The sequence below is a fragment of the Patiria miniata genome, unplaced genomic scaffold, assembly GCF_015706575.1.
Source record: "Patiria miniata isolate m_02_andy unplaced genomic scaffold, ASM1570657v1 HiC_scaffold_21, whole genome shotgun sequence".
NCBI lineage: Eukaryota > Metazoa > Echinodermata > Asteroidea > Valvatida > Asterinidae > Patiria > Patiria miniata.
Genome location: NW_024037060.1, coordinates 4,303,517 through 4,328,178, shown reverse-complemented (window position 1 = coordinate 4,328,178; position 24,662 = coordinate 4,303,517). Strand labels below are relative to the sequence as shown.

At 39.7% G+C, this 24,662-nt stretch overlaps 1 protein-coding gene across 1 annotated transcript; it reads left to right on the top strand.

Annotated features, from left to right (window-relative positions):
* Positions 1-258: 258 nt before the first annotated feature.
* LOC119729491 (dihydrofolate reductase-like) lies at positions 259-5,447 on the top strand. Its single transcript, XM_038202061.1, has 5 exons — positions 259-424; positions 2,555-2,701; positions 3,271-3,397; positions 4,125-4,237; positions 5,152-5,447. The coding sequence occupies exons 1-5, from the start codon at positions 327-329 to the stop codon at positions 5,225-5,227; spliced, it is 561 nt and encodes a 186-aa protein (XP_038057989.1). The 5' UTR covers positions 259-326; the 3' UTR covers positions 5,228-5,447.
* Positions 5,448-24,662: the final 19,215 nt, after the last annotated feature.

Here is a 24,662-nt window from a genome sequence, read left to right as displayed (position 1 = left end):
ATAATGTTGGCATGGAGCCAGACTAAAATATGTCACCAAAAAATGTCTAAGTACAAAAAAACAGTAACTGCGCATGTTCAGTGCATATCTGGCAAGCTAACATTTACTAAAGGTTTGCCGTCTCCGGCTAAATATCCAGTGCCTAAATAGTAATTTGTGTTGGGCTCAAAGTTTGGACAGTTTTTTCTTTTTGGCAAAGCAAGGTTTTGCATATTTGAGTTAATGAAACACTTCTTTCAACAAATCTTTTTCAGGACGTGCTTCGCAAGCTTCGACAGATCAAGACTCTGGGATAAAAGCACTCGAGGACATCAGGCCTAGGAGTGATGGCGTCCAACCAGCATAAAGTACGCTTCAACATGATTGTTGCTGCAGATGACAAACTCGGAATTGGGAAAGACGTGTCTCTTCCGTGGAACTTACCGTGAGAATTTTGTATACCGTTTAATTAGTGCGTTAGGCCAACAAAAAAAGTCTCCGGTTTCTGGTATGCGCGCGTCGCCGTAGCCATGCGCGTCGGCAAAATGAAAAAGTTTTTTTTCAATGAAAGATGATGTCTCAAAACCGCCAAACTCACTGGTTTGACTGGAATCCTGCTGCTGCACAATTTTAACGTGTTTTTAGATTGGGATATGGTCGAGAATAAGCTTTATGTGGCCTCTCTGGACTCCCATATATTTGCACTAAGTTTAGTCGGGCGCTATTTGCAGTCATCAGCCGACGTTTGAAGCAAAAAATTCAGGTAAAAAAAAAAAAAAGCCGCGTCGCCGCACCACTTTTTGGGCAAGCTCCATACCAGAAACGGGAACTTTTTTTTTTGGCCTTAATCCATTTTTTGGTTTATTTGATAAATGAAGAAACAGTGCTTTGTTCCCTGTCGTCAGATTCGCTGGAGTTTATTATATTTTGCTAAGCATATAGCAGTTGCAGCCAAAATTGCATGTTGTTGTATTGCTGATATTCGCTTAATAAGGGAATTTGTTAAGCAACGTTTCTGATCAGTGCTTAGCATTTCCATGAAAATCAGTCAGACAGTCCCTTGCAAATTTCAAAAGAATTATCAATTGCTAATAACAGGTTTAAATTTAATATGTTAATTTAATTAACGGGTCTCTGCAGTGCGTGATATTTGTGTATACATACAACACCAGCAATTTTCAATTTTTCTTTCTGGGCAATTGCAGCAATATGAAAGAAAGTGCAGTGTCCGTGACAGAGCCACTTAAAGGGAATATACAACATTTGCAAACATCGAAAAATAAAACTACCAAGTTTTTACGAAATACCTTACTAGGATGTTGGTAAATGATACTAGTCTCAAGCATTTTGTAAAATTATGGCACCTGGTGTGAAGTCATTTTCAAGAAAATGGTATTTTTGTATACATTTCCAACGGTGGTCGGCCGACCAGCGTTGGAAAAACCCAACTATTTTTCAACTACTGCTCCAAATTAACCATTTTTTTCAGTCCAAATTTTGTTTGCTATTGGTTACATGTTTCATGAACAGGTGCAGGCCAGCTAGACTGGTTCCCGTGCCTTACAATTTCATCAGCTCGCAGAGCCCCTCGTACTCCAATGTTATCATACATCCCATAAAAAGAAAAGAATGAGGAACGGCCCTGCTGATGCTGATAGCAAATCCCATCTCCCTCCCATGTTTTAAACCCTAATTCACGGCGGCAACTTTCTTGGAATGACCTTGGAACTTTCCAACAAGTTATTAATATCAACAGATTATTCCCTGAACTTTGCTTGCACAAAACCGGTTCTTCCTTGCTATTTTCCTAGCCAGAAAACCACTTCTTTTTAAGAAAACACAAGTCTGATAAAAACTTAAATGCATGGTGGCGGCCAAACTCCATTCCATTTAACTTAAATGTAGTGGCGACATGTATGATTACGCCCCTTCCTACTAAACACAGGCCTTGACATTTCTTGAGTGTGTGTTCATTTGATTTGACAACACTTGCAGAATGCAGACGATTCTTTTCTTCTTAATTTATTTAGCCTGCAGACTTCAAAAGAACATGGGAAAAATGGTGGTTAAAGTGTATACAAGTGTATATAAATGTGACCGCAGTTATGGCACATTATACTGGGACACAGGCGGCAGTCTTTTTGAAGTGTTGACTAAACGTTTAAACGCTACGGGAAAATTTTGCTAAATGTTTATCAAATTAAACGTAGATTCACATCCTTCATACTAACGCCTCAAATAGTTCATTTCTGAAAATTACATGAAACACCAATGATGTACATTCCCTTTAACTTTGATATCTTATCGATGACTCGGAGAAATGATCCAGAACTCCTAGTCTGTAATCTCTTTGACCATTACATGGGGGATTAAAATTTGAAGAACACATTTTCAGGTTTATTCACTGAGCTCTTAAAAATTCTGTCATGGACATTATATAACGTTGCAATTGTCCTTTTAACTTGGATGGAGCTAAAAGATACGATCCCAGTCAGTTATAATGTGCTGAAAGGGTTTCAATTTATTTGTACCAAGAATTGAACAATGAATTTTATTTTTTTTATTTTTCTCATAGGACAGACAGACAGTTTTATATGAGCCACGTCACCAAGGTCAGTCCCAATAAGAAGAATGCGATGATCGTTGGCCGACTGACCGAATCCATCTCTAGGCAAGAGAGAAAACCCAGCAAGCTGTTCTTTGTCCTCAGCAAGACGTTGAAGTGAGCTAGAGCTTGTAATATTAAGGGATTCGATGCCTTCTTTGTCCATAGAATAAGTCTTGGATGTTCTTTTATGGGTGGCATGGGTGCGCAGTGCCTAAAGTGATCGCCGCTCGCCCCCTGCCCCTATGGCCCGGGTTCATTCCCTTAGCAGCTCCCGAAAATTCTCTCCTGTAGCACGAGGGTTTTTCTCCAGGTTCTGTGGTTTTCCTCCCCTGGCAAAAACCAACACCTTTGATCAGGCTGTGCTCCGTGGTGAGACATGGGTAGTATGATGGCTGCCTTAAAGGTCTCTGCATGCCTTCGGCTCGACCATGTTGTACTTGTGTCCTTCGCTATTCAGCTGCTGATCCTGCGAGGAATGATGATTAGACCCCCGAATTAATTTTACGTAACTTTTTAAAAGTGCATCATGAAAAAAGCTGTTTTCATAAATACGAGGGGCAGAAAGAGCTCTGTGAGTTAGTGGTGTCAGCCACCCTTTTGTATTGTTATGGATCTGAATAATGGTGTCATTGGGTCAAAATATATTCTCCAATGATCACATGCTTCTTTTCTTTCTTCTCCAGAGAAGTACCACCAAGAGCGGACTACTTGTGCCAAAGTCTGGAGGAGGCATTGGCCATTATCGAAGGCCCCTCACTCAGAGATGTGGTGGAGAATGTTTGGATAATAGGAGGCTATGGAGTGTATAAGGTAGAAGAAAGAGTTGCCAAATCAGCCCTGATGACCTCTGTTAATCCCTATTGACCTTGGTTGATCCCTTTTGACCTCGGTCAATCCCTATTGACCTCAGTTGATCCCTATTGACCCCTGTTGACCTCTTTTGACCTCGGTTGATCCCTATTGACCTTGGTTGATCCCTATTGACCTCGGTTGATCCCTATTGACCCCTGTTGACCCCAGATGATCCCTATTGCCCCCGGTTGACCCCGGTTGATCCCTATTGACCTCTGTTGATCCCTATTGACCTCTGTTGATCCCTATTGACCTCTGTTGATCCCTATTGACTTGGGGTGATCCCTATTGACCTCGGTTGATCTCTGTGGCCCCTTTTGACTTCTTCTGGACCCCTTACTGAGAAATCCGTCCACCTACCTTGCATCTTAATTCATTCCCAATTTGGATGAGTCCAGGCACAAATTTCAACGCGAATCCAAATTGTTGTTGATGAAACTTGAAAGGAGAAGGAGGCCAGCCATCTTAGATTTCTATCAACGCAAAAACATGTATAAAATGTCTGAGTGTATGTCAATGTCATTTTTTGGCAGCGTCAGGCTGCGTCGGAATTGATTGGCTATGGCTTGAAGTTACACACATTTCTATGGGAAGCGGCTGCAGCTGGCTCTAGCCGCTTCCCATGACACGCCCTAGCCAAGTAATGCATTCCCACTGATGTATATGTGTATTATTTTGTGAACAGGCGGGCTTGGAATCCCCTCAGTGTCATCGATATTACATCACACGAGTATACGGCGACTTCCAGTGTGACGCCTTCTGCCCCGATGTGGATTCCACCAAATTTAAACTTGTCAGGTAATCTTTATTTTAATTTGTAGTTGAGACTGTGCACACTCTGGTCTCAATAGGTCTCGTTCAAATGACGTCATTTCTTACAGATGGCCTCGTGCATTGGCATTTTGAGCGTCAACTTGCTTAACTCGCTTCGTCTGCGTCGTATTTCGAGCAACAAGCGCGCGTATTTGGAACATATGCAACACTGGGCATTGCGTGCTTGGTTTTTGTAAAATGCGTTTTCCTACAGAGAATTGAAGGAAAACGAGCCCTATAAAGTTGCGAGGAATTGCGTACATTCTCGCGGAATACGTTATTAGCCTATTTGAGGTGTGGCGAACACGATAGGAAGGCGCTGTTTGATTTTGGTAAAGTTTTTGTATTCACCCAAACCCAGAGCCGTATATAAAGAGAGTTGCGACAACTTCAGACTGTTGAACCATAATGGCCGTTCATTGTGTATACAGTGCAGCGTGCGACTATTGTGTACGAATTGTTTATGTACACTGATGCATAATCCGCCATTTTGGTTCGAAACATTGCAACCCTTATGTCGCAACTCTCTCTATATACGGCTCTGCCCAAACCAAACAGTACACTTCTATTGTGTCGGCCATAGTGAAAGGCAGGTTCATACTCAGCATAAAAGCGAACGCAAATGCAAATTTGTGGTGTCATGGCAAGATTTCGGGAAGCGAATTTGCAAAAGTTGAACACTTTTCAACTCCGGCGAATGTCGAAGCAAATGTTTTGTGACATGAAGTTGCTTCGCATTTCAATTTTCCTAACTTCTAGGCACTTTGAAACCGAGTCCATATTATTTGACTGATTTTCAAAATGACAATTTGAATCTGGGTTCTAGTAGTAACTTAACAACTTAGAAGCCTGAACATAGGGCTTTCTCAGATATTCGTTCGCTTTTGCATTTCTTACAGTGATCCAGACATCAATGGTGAGATACAAGAAGAAAACGGTATCAAGTTCAAATTTGAAGTTTACGAGAGGATGTAGTGATGGCAATCAAGTTCTCACTCGACTGACTGCCTTTTGAAAGGCAGATGGATGAACCAGCTTGGCTGACAGGTTCTACCTCTGATCTCTGAGAGTTGTCACCCTTGCTCTTGTTGACTGCTCCTTTATTGACGAAGGGAGTGTGATGGCCTAGCGGTTAAGAACACCGGACTCACTTTCTGGTGTTTCAGAGGCAACAGTGACGTGGGTTCGAGCCCGCCGGCGGACACTTGTGCTCTTAAGCAAGGCACCTAACCATTATTGCTTCGTCCTTCGGATGGGACGTTAAGCCGTAGGTCCAGTGTGTTGTATAAATGCACGTAAAAGAACCCAGTAAACACTTATCGCTAAGAGAAGGGGTTTGCCCCGGTGTTTCTGGCCTCCTGTATAAACTCCCACGTAGAGTATTTAGGAGAAGAACCAACCAAGAACCAAGATCAAGCTTCTCTGAATAACACACATCAACATTGACTTCAAGAGATCAATGTGGAGAGTAATGATTGTGGTAAAGTACTGGCTTCTTGCGGGAACGGTAGAGGGCGCGGTGTGTACAGTTGGCGTACTTGTGAATACCACGTGATGTGAGGGCGCTAGATGTCAAGCCATGCTGAATGCTGAGCAGTATGCGTTGTCGGTTTCAACAGAATGTCCGCACACTGGTGTCCATGTGTAAATGTATGAGAAGAATGCATTTCCCTACTCAATTACTTTTTTTTATTCGCAGCTGGTTGCATATTTACGCACACACGTACATCTTAAACCAAAGACGTTTGGCAACAGATCTAATTTCATGAAAGGTAATGTGCAATACCCAGCATTCCAAAATTAAAAAGCCAAGAAAAATGACATCTGCTTCCGATTACATACCGTAAGGTCTGGAAATGTGCTACAGTCTTGCTTGCATTAATTATCTGGTATTCCATTAATTTTAAAAATGAAATGGACACACAGGGTTGCTTTTTATTTGAAAGGGACACTGCGTCATGGAATGAGCCCAAGCTAGTGGGCTACATCGGACAGAACATTTAAAAGTAGGATATAAACATCCACACAACTATGCCTTTTTAAAAATACTGCAAGTGAGACTTGCGCAATCCCCCTGGCATGCTAGCAGGTTGTTATAAAGTCAGTGTCCCTAACCAAAATGGGACATTTCTATTGTTTTAGCAATAGTGACCTTGACCTTTGACCTGTCAGCCCCAAAATCAATAGGCTTGATAAGACTACCAAGAGCAACCCACAAACCAAATTTGAAGTTCCCAAGTAAAGTATTTCTCAATCATTCGTGCTGACAATATTTCTATTGTTTTACCAATATTGGCCTTGACATTTGACCTGTCGGCCCCAAAAGCAACAGGCTTCTTAAGACTATCAAGAACGACCCACAAACCATTTTTTTGTAAAAGCTGTTAACCATGGTCATTAACAAATTTCCGGGGGGGGGGGGGCAGCAGCTGCAGAATAAGATGGTTAAGAGTTCAAAAGCCAAAAAAAATAAATAGTCGGTCTCCGGTCAGACCGAAGTTCCAGAATTGATGCGGCGACGCGTTTTTGTTTTGTTTTTTGGTGGCTTTTTTTTTTTTCAAGCTTGCAATGTACAGACAAGGTGGGTATTATTTTGCTTTTTTGTGTCCTCATTATACATTGGTGTCCTCCATATTATGCCTTGGTGCCCTTTATCATTTGCCTTGGTGCAATTTCCCCATTCCTTGGTGCTCCTTGGTACAAAAATTTGAGGAGGTGCGGCAATAGAGGGCGCTGTTGTAGCTTCCGTGTTAATTTGAAGAAAAAAAAGGTTGACGCGCATGATTAAAATCGACGCCTGCTGACCAGAGACCGAGTATTTTTTTGTTTGGCCTAACCGTCACAGCTCTGTCTCTGAATGTCACAAGTAAAAGTAATGCATTTTTCGCTCTTTCAGCTCATTTGCCGAAACAGCCTTTGTTTTCGTTAAGATTTTTTTGTTTAAGAATGGAAGAGGCACACGGACCATCGTCCCTACTGGCCTCAGGTCCACCCTCCCCCCCCCCCCGGGCATGTAGGCCTGCACATTTTGGTAGCTATAAGCCTAAATCTTTAACTCTTTCAATCGCCCAATTCTGGCGACATATTTATATTCCCTTACAATTAGACAGGACGAGAGACTTTTTAAAACAAGGAAGGAGGCCTATTGGAAATGAGAGGGTTAAATTGTTCATGCTGGAAATTCTTTCAAGGAATTGTTCTTTCTGCTTTATACTCTTGAATATAAATTTGCATTGATTAATTGTTTTCAGAAGCCAGCCAGTCAACCAAATTATGAAACTGAAAAAGGGGTTTGATCGCTGTTGAGTCTATTTGAAGTTTGTTGGTGCCTCGGCAAATGTAGGCCTATACATGGAAGACATGATCTAACTTTTTGAAGAGCGTTGCTGGTGCTGCACATATGGCTACTCAAAAATAGAAACAGTATATCGGTAATTCGGATGACAAAAACAAAAATCGTCATTTTAAAAACTGCTTCCATTTTAGAGTTATATTCATTTGTCTTTGCACTTTCAGTAACCCCAGAAAAAAAGGTCAAAAGGTTTTGTGCCCGAAAATAAAACATGTTGCCCAAGGCAATATTTATCACCTCACAAAAACCTTTGTGTTTTATTTGAGAAAAAAAAGATATGAACAGTGTATTTAATTCAGTTCAAAACTTAAAGATGAAAGTATTTGTAAATGTTTGACCTCAAATCGCTTGTAATTTCATATATGATGGCGTCATGATGACATCACTCAAAAATCTACATTTTTGGACAAGGACTTTTTGTAACAATGTTTCCTCTTTATCCCTTGAACCATTCGGAAGAAATTCCTTTTGTTTTAATATTGATGCCTCGTTCGATCGTTGGTTCTTGTCACTGAATACAACTACATGGAATATTTTATTTTCTCTACACAAGACAAAGACTTTTTTTCAAAACAAGGAAGGAGGCCTATTGGAAATGAGAGGGTGAAATTGTTAATGTTGGAAATGCTTTCAAGGAATTGTTCTTTCTGCTTTATACTCGTAAATATGAATTTGCATTCATAAATTGTTTTCAGAAGCCGGCCAGTCAACCAAATTAGGAAACGAAAAAAAGGTGTTTGATCGCTGTTTACTACATTTGAAGTTTGTTGTCTCGGCAAATGTAGGCCTATACATCGAAGACATGATCTAACTTTTTGAAGAGCGTTGCTGGTGCTGCGCATATGGCTACTCAAAAATAGAAACAGTATATCGGTAATTCGGTAGACATCAATATGGAGTTTGACGGAGCCTGTAACGTCCTTCGAGTTTATTGCAACATAGGCTGATCATTTCAAAATAGATATGATGGCTTTTTTGTCTTTGCAGGGCATAATAAAATTTTGCTTTAATCTATCTAAAGAATGGTTCGCGGCTACACTGTTCAAAAAATTGATTTACTGCATATGCAACATATGCTGATCATCTAAAAATAAATGTTCTGCTTAATCATCGTTTTCTTTTGTGTTTAGTGTCCCAAGACATATAGAAAAAAATATTATTTTTAAAATACTTCTCATTTTAAAAGTAACATTAATTTATCTTTGCACTTTGCACCCCGGAAGATAAGGTCAAGCGGTTTTATTGTGCCCGAAAATATAACATATATCTATAACCTCATAAAAACCTTACTGGTTTATTTGAGGAAAAGAGGGGGGGGGGGGGGTCTGAACAGTGTATCCAATTCTGTTCATAAATTAAAGAAAGTATTTTGTAAATGTTTGACCTCAAATCGTGAATAATTTCATATATGATGAAGTCATGATGACATCACGAAAAGATCCTCATTTTTGGACAAGGTTTAATGTTTTTCAAGGTTTCATCTTCATCCCTTGAACTATTCGGAAGAAATTCCTTTTAGTTTTAATATTGATGACTCGTTCGATCGTTGGTTCTTGTCACTGAATACAACTACATTGAATATTGTATTTCCTCTACACAGGACGAGAGACTTATTAAAACAAAGAAGTAGGCCTATTGAGAGGGTGAAATTGTTCGTGCTGGAAATGCTTTCAAGGAATTGTTCTTTCTGATTTATACTCGTGAATATGAATTTGCATTCATAAATTGTTTTCAGAAGCCGGCCAGTCAACCAAATTAGGAAACGAAAAAAAGGTGTTTGATCGCTGTTTACTACACTTGAAGTTTGTTGGTGCCTCGGCAAATGTAGGCCTATACATGGAAGACACGATCTCACTTTTTGAAGAGCGTTGCTGGTGCTGCACATATGGCTACTCAAAAATAAAAAACAGTATATTGGTAATTCGGTAGCCATCAATATGGAGTTTGACGGAGCCTCTAACGTCTTTGGAGTTTATGCAGCATAGGCTTATCATTTTCAAAATAGATATGATGGCTTTTTTGTCTTTGCAGGGCATAATAAAATTCTGCTTTAATCTATCTAAAGAATGGTTCGCGGCTACACTGTTCCCAAATATTGATTTTCTGCATATGCAACATATGCTGATCATCTTAAAATAAATTTTCTGGCTTCATCACCGTTTTCTTTTGTGTTTAGTGTCCCAAGACATAAGAAAAAAATATTATTTTTAAAATACTTCTCATTTTAAAAGTTAAATTAATTTATCTTTGCACTTTGCACCCCGGAAGATAAGGTCAAGCGGTTTTATTGTGCCCAAAAATATAACATGTTGCCCAAGGCAATATCTATAACCTCATGGAAACCTTACTGGTTTATTTGAGGAAAAGGGGGGGGGTCTGAACAGTGTATCCAATTCTGTTCATAAATTAAAGAAAGTATTTGTAAATGTTTGACCTCAAATCGTGAATAATTTCATATACGATGAAGTCATGATGACATCACGAAAAGAACCTCATTTTTGGACAAGGATTAATGTTTTTCAAGGTTTCATCTTCATCCCTTGAACTGTTCGGAGGAAATTCCTTTTAGTTTTAATATTGATGACTCGTTCGATCGTTGGTTCTTGTCACTGAATACAACTACATGGAATATTGTATTTCCTCTACACAGGACGAGAGACTTATTAAAACAAAGAAGTAGGCCTATTGAGAGGGTGAAATTGTTCGTGCTGGAAATGCTTTCAAGGAATTGTTCTTTCTGATTTATACTCGTGAATATGAATTTGCGTTGATAAATTGTTTTCAGAAGCCGGCCAGTCAACCAAATTAGGAAACGAAAAAAAGGTGTTTGATCGCTGTTTACTACACTTGAAGTTTGTTGGTGCCTCGGCAAATGTAGGCCTATACATGGAAGACACGATCTCACTTTTTGAAGAGCGTTGCTGGTGCTGCACATATGGCTACTCAAAATAGAAACAGTATATTGGTAATTCGGTAGCCATCAATATGGAGTTTGACGGAGCCTCTAACGTCCTTGGAGTTTATGCAGCATAGGCTTATCATTTTCAAAATAGATATGATGGCTTTTTTGTCTTTGCAGGGCATAATAAAATTCTGCTTTAATCTATCTAAAGAATGGTTCGCGGCTACACTGTTCCCAAATATTGATTTTCTGCATATGCAACATATGCTGATCATCTTAATCACCGTTTTCTTTTGTGTTAAGTGTCCCAAGACATAAGAAAAAAATATTATTTTTAAAATACTTCTCATTTTAAAAGTTAAATTAATTTATCTTTGCACTTTGCACCCCGGAAGATAAGGTCAAGTGGTTTTATTGTGCCCAAAATATAACATGTTGCCCAAGGCAATATCTATAACCTCATGGAAACCTTACTGGTTTATTTGAGGAAAGGGGGGGGGGGGGTGGTTCTGAACAGTGTATCCAATTCTGTTCATAAATTAAAGAAAGTATTTTGTAAATGTTTGACCTCAAATCGTGAATAATTTCATATACGATGAAGTCATGATGACATCACGAAAAGAACCTCATTTTTGGACAAGGATTAATGTTTTTCAAGGTTTCATCTTCATCCCTTGAACTGTTCGGAAGAAATTCCTTTTAGTTTTAATATTGATGACTCGTTCGATCGTTGGTTCTTGTCACTGAATACAACTACATGGAATATTGTATTTCCTTTACACAGGACGAGAGACTTATTAAAACAAAGAAGTAGGCCTATTGAGAGGGTGAAATTGTTCGTGCTGGAAATGCTTTCAAGGAATTGTTCTTTCTGCTTTATACTCTTGAGTATGAATTTGCGTTGATAAAATGCTTCCATTTGAAAGTTATTTTCATTTGTCTGTGTACCCCCAGAAAAAAAGGTCAAAGGTTTTGTGCCCGAAAATTAAACATGTTGCCCAAGGCAATATCTATCACCTGACAAAAACCTTTGTGTTTATTTGAGAGAAAAACATGAACAGTGTATTTAATTCAGATCAAAACTTAAAGATGAAAGTATTTTGTAAATGTTTGACATCAAATCGCTTGTAATGTTATATATGATGAAGTCATGATGACATCACACAAAAATCCACATTAACAAGGATTCATGTTTATACAAGGTTTCATCTTTATTCCTTGAACTGTTCGGAAGAAATTCCTTTTGTTTTAATATTGATGCCTCGTTCGATCCTTGGTTCCTTCACTGAAGACAACTACATGAAGACAACTGAAGACAACTACATGGTGAGGGGCAAAACCTAATTTGATTTACATCACCCCGACGCTAAAATCCCATCTTATTAGGGTGCACACCGGTAAATAGGCCTAAATCCATCCGCCGAGCTCATGAATAAAAGTGATACCCTCATAATATTCTATATCAGAGAGTTCTGAGCGCCGTAAAATTGGGGAATTTAAGAGATATGGTAATGAACCTCTGGCCCGGACTTGGGGCTTCCAATTCTGAACATTTTGGATGCTATTGGTCTCAAAAGGGGCGCTATTTTGCCATGTTGTGGAGGGATCGTTTGTCAAGATGGCTACTTTTCCGCCTTGGGGAAAATAGGGGTCGTCTTCTTTGGGTGAGAATATCTCGAAAAGTCAATGGTCAAGCCACCAAAAAATGAAAAGAAAACGAAAGATGACATCGTCGTGTGCCCGGCAGAAGGGCATATGCGCATATGCCCTTATGCAATAGCGCGTAATCACCATATTGTTCCCAGTAAAAGGGCATATGCAGAAAACTGCCTCAATTTTAATTAAATTTATACATTTTCGTCAGAAATTAATAAATGTTGTTCCAAAACTAATCATTGATACGTGTGACAAATTTCAAAATCGTACGATTTATATTATTTTACGTGTGGGAGAACATTGGATTCACAATACGTGTGGGGGAACAATAGAACCTTTCAGTGCAGTTTTGTTGAAAATTATTTTTTTTGCGTCAGAACGCTCATAATTATGACCTTCTGCCGGGCACCCGACGACATGTTGTTCATCATTTTTCTGCGCAGCTTGAATTCCTGTGAGAGTTCTGAGTATTGTAAAAGAATTTTGAAGTATGGGCATTTAGCGGTACCCGCTGCTATAGTGCTACGTACATCAGATTCGAACCAGCCAACCGATCCCGTTGGTGGTCGGTGGTCGAGTGGTGGGACGTCTGCACTGGAAGGCAGGAGGTCGTGTGTTCGAGTCCCAACCAACTTTCTCTCGGGAGGTAACACACTGAGTATACAGTGTTTATACGTCGGTGAGGGGCAAAACCTAATTTGATTTACATGGAATGTTTAATTTTCTCTACACAGGACGAAATTGTTCATGTTGGAAATGCTTTCATGGAATTGTTCTTCCTGCTTTATACTCAAGAGTGTAAATTTCCATTGATAAATTGTTTTCAGAAACCAGCCAGTCAACCAAATTATGAAACGAAAAAATGGTGTTTGATCTCTGTTTAGTCTATTTGAAGTTTGTTGCTGCCTCCGCAAATGTATGACTATAGAGCGTTGCTGGTGCTGCACATATGGCGACTCAAAAATTGAAACAGTATATCGGTGATATCGGTAATTCGGTAGACATCAGTTTGACGGAGCCTCTAACGTCCTTCGAGTTTATGCCACACAGAATCACTATTTTAAAAATGCTTCCATTTGAAAGTTATATTTATTTGTCATTGTACTTTCAGTAACACCGGAAGAAAAGGGCAAACGGTTTTGTGCCCGAAAATAAAAACTGTTGCCCAAGGCAAAATCTGTCACCTTACAAAAACCTTTGTAGTTTATTGGGGGAAAAACCTGAACTGTGTATCCAATTCAGTTCAAAAATTAAAGATGAAAGTATTTTGTAAACATTTGACCTCAAATCGCTTCTGATTTCATATATGATGATGTGATGATGATATCAAACAAAAATTCCACATTTTTAGACAAGGATTCATGTTTATACAAGGTTTCATCTTCATCCCTTGAACCATTCGAAGAAATTCCTTTTGTTTTAAAATTGATGCCTCGTTCGTTCGTTGCAGCGGCGTAGCCAGGGTTCTCATTCTAAACCTGGGGGTACCCGGGTGGGGGCGAGTGGGGCTGAATGTTGAGTACGTTCAATTTCATCCGTTCTGACAGTACAAAAACGGTGTTTGATCGCTGTTACTCTATTTGAAGTTTGTTGCTGCATCTATTCGCAAAAGTTGTACACATTAAACTCCGGCGAATTTCGCGGCGAATGCTTCGTGACTTCAATTTCGCATCGCATTCACATTCGCATGAAGTCTGAACCGGCCTTGAGCAGGTTACTTTCGTATGCTGCGAAGATACGAAGCTGTATTAGGGACATGGTGAAAAAAATATATATATAGTATCTCCCTTCAGCTAACTCGTACGTACGATATGTCGTACGTACGAGATATAACTCGTACGTACGAGTTACAATCCATAGGTCGTACGTGCGACTTATATGTCGTATACGTACGAGATATAAGTAGTATACGTACGAGATATAATGGAGAGAGAATATTTTTTTCACCATGTCCCTAATACAGCTTCGTACGAAGCAGCACTGAGCTATGAGGTAATGGAAACTAACAGAAATTGTATTCAAGTCGATGTCATGCCATCCAGTCCGTCGTCGAGTTTGAACAAAACTGTTGCAATGAAATTTGACAAAGGCGATCCTTTGTCGTTACTCCTGTTACTTATGACATTCTCTCTGACCCTTGTTACGGTTGTGACCTTTCTCGACGGCTCGACTAGATTACAAACTCTTGGAAAATTCCTCCGATAATCAAACGACAAGAAGCCAACAGGTTTGGTGCAAAGAAAGAACTTTAATTTTATGAAATCGCCAACAAGTTTACCAGTGGTTTGTGCAGAACGCAACACGAAACAGAGGAACCCCTATAACCAAACACAATTCTTGAACGTAAAAGCACAAGTTTTCACTCCACAAAATGGTCATGACATAATTATTAAGCACTACACCACGTGCACTTGAGGGTGTAATAATTATCTGAACTTTTACAACTACGCTTTTAGGCCCAAAGCCCCGAACGAAAACAATTATGTTTGGTGTCCATTGCCAGGTTTGAATAGATTGTACATGCATTGTTTGAAAATTATGGAAATCAGACATAAATAACCAGCAGATAACGATAAAAAGACTAGGATATACGCATTTGTATTTGGCCACAATTCAGCTCGTTGTGCGCAAGGGCGGATCGGGGGGGGGGCCCAAAGGGGCCATGCCCCCCCCCCCCCCAAAACGAAACCATTTTTTTTTTTTATGTGATATCGCAATAAAGGCAGGCAATGAGTACACCACCATCTTACCTCAAAAAAACATTGGTTAAAGTGGTCAGAAATTGCCTCAGATCGCACCACAGAGCATCTAGAGTCCAAAAAAGTTTTCGGGGCCCTTAAGCGGGCCCCGAACCCCACGCCGTAATTTTTTGACCCACTTTTTGTGGGGACCCAAAACTTTTTTGGCCCCCCCCCCCCAAAAAAAATTGTGTCCTGGATCCGCCCTTGGTTGTGCGCACATGGATTACGTATGCCCAGGGATCCAAACAACATGAAAATCATTGGAGAACCTTGGTTTAAATCAATACGTCTTCGTACGGGTTACTCATGTCTGAGTTTTTAAAAGGAGTGACAATATCTCACTAAGATCAAACGATTGAAAAAGTCTCATGTTAGTAACGTTTTTACAGGCACTCCATATCAAACTCATGTGTGAGCAATCAAACCCAATATTGAAAATGCTCCGCCGTCCAGAATATTTCTGGCATTTCGCCCCCCCCCCGTTCCCTGTTGGTCGGAACTGAAAAAAATGGAGTCAGTTGTTGGTATCTTCACATCAAAGTTAACTTGAACTACTCCGCATTACACAGTAAAACAAAAGTTCGAAACAGCACAAAATTAATATTTTCCTCACTTACCAAAATAACTTTTCGCATACTCTTGTTATAAGTTTACGCTCTGACATACTACCTTTCTTCATAATGATTCTTAACGGTCTTTAACCAATGATGTATTTCATCTATAATTACTCTAAAGTCGTCATTGTGTTTTTGGTTACCAAACCCTGGGTTGACCCCCCCCCCCCCCCCCCGTTCTCTGTTGGTTAATTGTTGGTATCATCACATGAAAGTTAACTTGAACTACTCTGCATTACACAGTAAAACAAAAGTTCGAAACAGCACAAAATAAATATTTTACCCCACTCACCAAAATAAATGTTTCGCATACTTGTGGTGATCTTGTTATAAGTTTACGCTCGGATATATACTACCTTTCTTCAAATTGATTTTTTTTTTTATGGTCTTTAACAAATGACGTTTTTCCTCTGTACTATAAAGTCATCGTCGTGTTTTGGTTGTACCAAATTTGTATTGGTCTCAAAATACCAAAAAGGTAGGAATGGTTGTCATGTAAATTTGGCCTTAATTCTGTATCGGCATTAAGCAAGTTTTAGAATTTTCAAACGAAATGAAAACAGAATATATCATTTCAGGTTATTGATAACACAACTCTATACTGTTACAGAAGTTAAAATGACTCCACAAGATCAAATCTTTTAAACAAAGGATTATAAGCAAAATGGCGAGTCGCCGAAATAAACTAACAAAATTTACTTGGTATACACGGCCTGATAGTTTTATCTCGCATTGAAAAAGTAGACATTTAATACCAAATACCAAAACAGAGTTTTGATATCTCAAGAATTTCCAACTTGATCGTCATATTCTCGTTTGATTGGCCAATACCAAGTTCGTTTTGTCTAAAGAAAAGGGAAAAAACTTAGACTGAAGTGGTATGTTCGTCCTTCCATCACAAAAGTGCAGGACCTGTGAATGGACATAAAGGATAAGATTTGGATAAAACTGGGAAAGACACGGTCCCTCAACTCGAAACCCTCTTGGAAACATACCATTCTAAGAAAAACACCTTTCCGAGCTGAAGCAATTTGCGTATATCGTTTTCATACCTAAAGTATGGATAAATTAAAGGTAGAGTATAGATCATTTGCAGCTATCCAAAAAGTAACAGACAAATATATTGTTGAAAATCTTACTTATGGTCTAAAGATGGGGATGCCAATAAACTCTCCGTGAAATTATTGTTTATGACATGCTGTCAGTTTGAAGTAAACAATCAAAGAAGTCCATTTCCAAAGATGCGTCAAGTGACGCATTATTCTATATAATGGCCTTAATACGTAGCTGCAATTGACTGAATGAGAACGTGTCCTGGATGCTGATTTCGGGCGCAATTCAAAACATGACTCGGCAACTTCTGAATTGAAACCGAGATGCTAGAATACTGTCTTCTCGGATACACAGCAGTAACAGAGCTAAAACTTCATCAGGTTTTACTTTTGTTGCTTAAAACGACACACACAAAAATGCACAATGACAAATGACCTGCCCTATACCTTTAATACACGTTATCAAAAAAAGAAGAAGATATTTTATTAATGAGTTTGTCAAAATGCGTCAGAAAAGAAATCAAAACAATATCCAGGATGCTCCCCTTTGCGCCCCCAAGGCCTTGCAGGCTTGCCCCCCCCCCCCCCGCAACGCCCATGCTCAGAATGTACTGAAAACTCTCAGGGTGACCTGGTAAATGGTTGAAAGAGCAGACGGGTTCACAAAAAAAAGTTAACAAAGGTGTGATGGATGTTGCATAACAGTTTATCTTTGGTTTGATTCATTTAATTGCAAATGGTGATTGTTAATGAAGTCCACTTCTAGCAGACTTTTTATGGATAGGCATTTCACATGGCAAATATTTTGTTCCGTCTTACCTGCAGTAGTTCCGCCCAACAATCGTCAGTTTGCGGATCGGTCCATTCGCCTGTTTCGTGTTCTGACCCATGATAAAAAAACAATTTTTATTGTGGGTGGCAAAAGGATTGTGAAGAGAAACAAGGTGATCCGCGGATCGCCTATATGTTTTGTTTTCTTAAAAAAAAACAACGATCGCGAATTACCCATACATTTGAAGCATATTTGAACAATGACCCCTACATGACCTTTGTGTCTTCCCACCCAAGGGTCACCTCATCCAATACACTTTTTTCAAAAATTTAACCTAAACTGTAACACACGGAGATACGGGGATTCAGAATTTAGTACTGTCTGGTAGGTGTCCCTCAAAATCTCGTTTAGGCGACACAAAATGACCGAGTTGAAGACAGTAGCGGTTCAGCCGCGAACTATACTGTTATGAAACTAGTAAAATGGGGCCAAAACACATGGAATGCTACAGTCCTGAAAATTAATTCTTCAATTGCCTTCGAAATGCAGGAGAAATTATCATAGATTTCAAAATTTCCCGGAAGGGGGGCATTCCCCGGACCTCGTTTCACGAAAGCTAGAAGAAGACTAGAAAGTTGCAATGGAGTGAGTCGTTCGGACTTTTTCTTGAAACTTAAACTATCAGGATATAACCATTTTGTAATATTTTTTTAATGTTTGGTTTTTGCCCTTGGGCACGGGCGTCGCTACAGGGGGGCGGGGAGTGTCGCCCCCCCCCCCATTAGTCAGTTTTGTAGGCAAAGGAAGGGGAAAGGAAGAGGGAAGAAGAAAAATGGAGAATGAAATAATAAACACCGCTGCTATGCTCAAAACCCCGCGAAGCTAAAATCCGGTTCTGCAACCAATGGCAAAATATTGTACATTGTCATGTAATCATAATAAATTTCAAAATAAAACCCACGGAAACAGAAAACGAAATTTGAAAATTATTGTCTGGATTCTTGAATGGCGTTTTCAAGCAACCTGTTTTGTCTTGGTAATCGGAGCTCTACATTTTAGCAGCGTTTATAATGAATTTGCATTGTGTAAGGACTGTGAAAACTTTGTTGAAATGGGAAAACAAAGTTTTTGACTATCGATTACTCCGTAAACTGCGACACTATAGGGGCAATGCATGCTCGGGTACACCCAATATTATTGGCCCGCGATATCAAATAAACTAAGGTGAGCTGATACGCTTGTTTACGTACATCCCTGTCTTCTTTCATCACCAGGTTATTTGTATCTATGGAATCCACTGATTGAAGGAGTTCATTCAAGCATAGAGCTGGGTCCTAGCTATGATTCAAGTGACTTGGAGATTTCAAGATCCAGATCGGAAAACTGAATGAAGTTCAGGTTTCAAGGCGCAGTTTTGTTTTGTTTGCTGGAATTTCACAGCCGTCCCTGCCACCATCTTGGAACTCATTCTGAATGTAGCATTTAATGAATCCAAAAAACTGACTCGATCACAAAGATTCAGAGACGTGTCATGGCGGTCGATGGCGGGAAAACTACAATGTGAACCCGTGGTCAACTTCATTAATAGTAACACACGCCCATGTGGACAGGTCTAGCAGTCCCAACCACGTTCCTTAGGTCTACTTCATTTCTACTACAGCTTTTCGCACTGCCTTGATCCCAAAAGACAAAAAAGCAACTCACCCGAAGTCATCAGTCAAGATGGCTCGAGCCTTCAGCTCTGGTAAGGATCTCTCCCCTACCCCTGTACCGTACCAAAAATACAAACAACAAGGAAGCCATTGTCATTAAGTACGGGATGATCCTGTTCAAGTAAATGCCGGTGTCATGTGAAATTTGGACTCTATAGGAAAAACGAACTCGTTTGCTGTATTGCGCATGCCTATATGTGACGATAATTAGGACAGTGGAAGTTCACGTGTAAAAGTAAATTAAAACACACCCAAATTGATTAACGCTACTAATAAATGAAAATAATGTATTTTTTTCATTTTTTTATGGCGATAAGAATGGATGTATTTACATCACGTTTAGGGCCCAAATCATTTTGGTCCCATTTTTTTGGGAGGTGGAGGAAGAATATAAGTGTTTGACCAAAAATGTACTGAATGCCATGCCATGGTCATACAAATGAACTCTTGCCGAAAGTTTTCGGATAAGGGGGTATTTACCCCCCCCCCCAATATTTTCTAAATATTGCCCTTTTCCATTGAAAAGGCCTTTTTACACCGGTGCTTACTACCACAACGGCCGTTCAGGTGCTTTTTTTTTTTTTTAAATTTGACGCACGTATCGCCCTGAATAGGCCCATACAAATTATAGAGTGTTCGTGAGTGTGAATAATGGTCGGTTTTGAACAGCGCCCCCACCGACATATGGTACCAGTCCCCCCCCCCCCCCTCCGTTTGATTTTACGGAGGCCACGGATGTCCAAGTGCCCTTTTTCAAAACATTTTAACCCCCCCCTCCCCAATAAAAATGACCGTGCTACGCCACTGTAAGGTATAACCCTGCTTGTATGTCACCTTTGTTTAATTCTTTATGTCTTTCGGTTTGAGCTATAAGCTGTGTTAAGTCATATTAATAATTAATAATAATTTTGAACAAACAAAATAGTCGGAAGTAATTATAATAAAATATGGATAATGAGAATCGATAATGTGTGACTGGTATGCTTCACAATTTTTTTTCTCAAAATACCACAGAAAACACTTTTTGGCAGCATGGTCGTCACCAGGATTTTTTTCGGAGGGGGGGGGGGGGGGGGGGTGGGGGCAAGCACATCTTTTCCCCCAAATCCTTGTACTTTCTCCAACAAATTCTCAATTTATCATTTTTTTTTCGAGGATGGGCGCAGGCAACCTCGTCCCCAGGGTGTCGAGCAGTACGCGCCCACCACTACCTGCTCTCTCACCCTGGTATTGGATAATTTGCATGTGCAAGATTTTTGCACACGTATGCAAATGAGGAACAGTCTGGTGCCTGGATATGCGTTACACATTAGCGTTTGTTTTTGTATGCGGTGTCTGGGGTAAAAACAGAGTCAATTCGTAGCAGCGCGAGCACGGCGTGAGTTACGAAAACACGATTTTTGAAATCAAACTGTTACGATCTTATCGAGACAACATGCAGTATCATATTTCATATTAATATGAGCAAATTGGAAAGGAAATTAGTATTTTCGAGAAGGCGTGGACGAATGATCGCGAAAACACGTACTGCACGTTGTGAATATATAGCACCAAGTACACGATAAAAATCCATTACTAGCCAATTGCGGTATCCAATCAGGATACAGGAAGAAAGTTTCCTATCCAGGGTTTACTATTGGAAACGCGGTTGGAAATAAAGTAAGCACTGGGGACGAGGTTGGGGCGCAGGACATTTACCCACCCGACCCCCATTGACACCCCTGCAGACGCCCATTTTCTTGAATGTGTATTAAAGTACTAGCAAATATGACTTCACATCTCTTTAGTTTTTTTTGTGCTTTTCCTGGGGGGGGGGGGTAGTCTATGTAATAGACCCGTGCCCTGGCGAAGCCGACCATGGTCTATGCAAACAGATTCGCCGATTAATTATGCAACTAGACTGCGTATGACCTCGAAAAACTGACCAATCAGCAGGCGCCTTCTATACGCGCGTAATTCGAGCTCCCCGCCTGCGTAAACATCACGCACACGATCGATCAGGTGCATTTTTGTACAGGTTGTTGTATTACAAAAACGCGGCATCGAAATTGAACAATCACAATCGTAATCACGCCCGTGATTGGCAGGGTTATGTATGTCGATACGTCTAACATTTCTGTCTTGATCTGTTTTGGTAACCATTGGCGTGTAATGTATTCGAAAACGAAACAAACTATTTTCCACCACATTTGCAAAAAAATAAATAAATAAATAAATAATTTATTTGATTATTATTTATTTGATCATTCGATCGTTGTATTATTATTAACAATAAACCAATCGAATATTTGAACATAAGTGTAGTATGCAGTCTTTTGCACATTAAACTTTGAAACTAAATAAATACATGACTAGATTGATTTTGCCCAAAGCGTCTGAAATTTTACTTGGACGATTTTGAATATTAGAATCGGTGAATTTGAATGATGAACGTTTTTAAATAGCCGGGAAAACTTATAATTTTATTACAATTTGTCGCACACTCGCAACACACGAGCAAGAAACTACTTTTAGTACGCCAAAGTGAAATCTGCAGGAAACTGTTTTTATCTGTCCTTCTTAAGAATATGTGGATTTTTAATCAAAGCGCTTTGTGATGTCTTTGTGACACGGAAAGCGGGTTTTTGTTGTTTAGATAGTTATTATAATTCTGATTACAATAACAAGTAGCCCTTTACGTGTAAATGTACCATAAAGGAGACACGATATCGTAATTTTTTCAAACGGTGGGAGACATTTTCATGTCTCCCTAATGTCACAGCCCCCTTTAGAGGCGAAGTTTGACTGTCGCATGTTGCAATTAGGTTATAATTGTTGCTCGTTGTCTAATTAGTAAACATACCGAAATTTGTAGAAAAAGGACAATGGAATATTGGGTTAGGGCACATTTAAGTTTGAAAAATTTTGTGCACAAGTCTATGGGGATGTCTCCAAATGTCCAATCCAATGTAACTATTTTTATTATTATTGTATAAAATGACAACGAAGTTCAACTTTGGTGTTCATTATCATTATGTTCTGATTTCTGCAAGCCTTTGCCAACTTTTGACAATTTCTTTTGCCGAATGGAACTATTTCATTCCAAAGAAAAACATATCATTATTGAACTTACCACTTTGCGAGAACCAGAGTCGCAGGCATTCCCTTACCGTCAAACCTGCACAGGGGTCGCCGTCGCCGTCTGCAAAGAAGCCAAAAAAAGATCAGTTTAATCAGTGAAATGATAAAAAACAAATCTCTTAAAATGTTGGATTGTTCCCGCTGGATCGCGTGCTTAATTGGTTTGAAACATTGGTTTTGAATCAAAACAGCGTTACTTTTTTCCCCATCAAGATTTGTGTTTTGATTGTTTATATCTCGTTTATGTCCAAAGCTGTCGATGCTTTGTTTCATATAGTCCCGGGCTGAAAAGAAAAACTACCTGGAAACTCAAGATGCCTTTTTAAACAAAAAGAGAATCGTCAATCCCAAATTATTCCTTCACCGTTTAGGGCTTCATAATATATGGATGCAAGCCCAACAACAAAACGTTTACCCCCCCCCCAAAAAAAAAACCCACTTTAAAAAAAAAAATTAACCGTACCCTCCATCCGCCATCGTAATAAATTAATTTTGCGCTTAGGTAGAAAAGAGGGTTTATTGTCTCTGAAAAAATATTCAGGATTGTGATTAAATATTAATTTTTTAAACGCAGTGAGGAAACAGTGATGACTATAGATAGGTGACATCCATATTCGTATCCATCCAATGAGCAATTAGTTACAAATAGCTCCATGGCCAGGGTGTACACCATTGGGGGAGGGGGAGGGCTGGTCACAAACATACTTCTCTTCTAAAGGATGTTCGGTGTATCATGATATTTCAATTCAACGTATTGACAAAACTGCTCGTAAAACACCGATAAGGGGAATAATGATAATAAACAGAACATTATTTATCTAAACGGAATAGATGAATCTAACAACCGTGACGAGTACAAACTACAGGTGTACTGTAATTACGGGGTTCGCTCATAAGTCCGACGCCTCATAGGTCCGACGCCTCATAAGTCCGAAATTTCGGACTTATGATACGGCCCCGTTAGTACCTATATGTTCATGATGTTCCGGGTTTCCTCCGTGTCTTTTTGTTGTTGATTTGTGATTTACGAATAAAAGACATGAATTAATAAGGGGCTGAGCAAAGTAAACGACATATTAGGTCTATTTCTTAAACTGATATACTTTCTGAGCACCCTGATCTGCAAAATATAAATTTAAAAACATAGTTGTTTGAGTAATCAAACAATACGATTCTCTATATTCGGAGGAAAAAAAAACGACTGCATATTATACTAGCCCCTATATGTTGCAGCATTTTCTTTTGGTAGAATTTAATCTGATATAATGAAGCATATAGGGACACAAGCTGAAATACGTAAACGGAAAATATTACTTTGATAAGATATCTTTTGAAATTAAAGAAATGATCAATCTCCAAATTTCTTCATTCATGAGGGGCACAAAGTCTAGCGTCTGTTTTGTAGAACAAAGACCAATGTTGTCACCAAAACACAACCAACAAAAGTGGGAAAGGTAATCGAATGGGGATTATCCCCAGGAAACATGGTGGAATGATTAATTTGAACTTACCCCCGGCTGCGCTTTGGAAGAGAATTCCCGACAGCAGCAGAACCACCCAAACAGATTTCATCAACATCGTCACCGGCAAAATCGTCCCAATACAGAGGAGAAAAATAATGCAGGGTTTATGTCGCGTATCCAACAGTGCTATCGGAGACACCAAACTAGAAGAATATGAATTGCGCACGTGTTTTATATTAGTCTGTCGTGGCTGCGCTCCAACACGTCAGTGATCAAACCGGTTCGTTAGTAAAAACGTCATACACAAGCTTGCACCACTTATTACTATAGCGCCTATTGGATATTTTTTAATTACTTTTTCGCACTAACGTCTTGGGAAATTTGCAGCAATGGGGGCGTGGCCATTGTACGTTACACCGTTGTTGTAAACATTAATATCCTCGAACAAAGCGGCGGCTTCCCATCTGATAGATTTCTGTGTGTTCGGAATATTTCTTAATCCGGCTTTTTGTATATAAAATAAACTTGGATTCTGGCAGTCAAGTGACGGTGAAACAGGTAATTCTGTCTCCCCCCCCCCCGGCCCCGGTAAATGTTAGTCTGAGTATCACTCGTTATCCACGGAGCCAAACCCTGCATAACGTCTGACATCTCCTGACATGCAAAGTTATGCAAGCGGCGCGCCAGCCAACCGGAGTCGACTTTACTAAATCGTGATGTCATTTCATTCCTAAATCAGGACTAAACGATTTGATTGGTCAATTCAAAAGCAGTGTTTTGTAATGCAACAACAGCCGGGCGCGATATAGCGTAGCATGATACAGAGCGCGTGACATATTTTTTTTAATCCATTGTCTATGACGCGCAACGGGTGAATGACGGAAGACCCGATATAGAAAGCGCCCGTTGATTGGTCAAAATCTAGGAGGTCAAGAGGCGGGGTCTTGCCTAATTAATCAGCGAATCTGCTCGCCGATAATAGACCACGGCGAACTATTACATTGACTTGGTAAATGTATCCCCCCG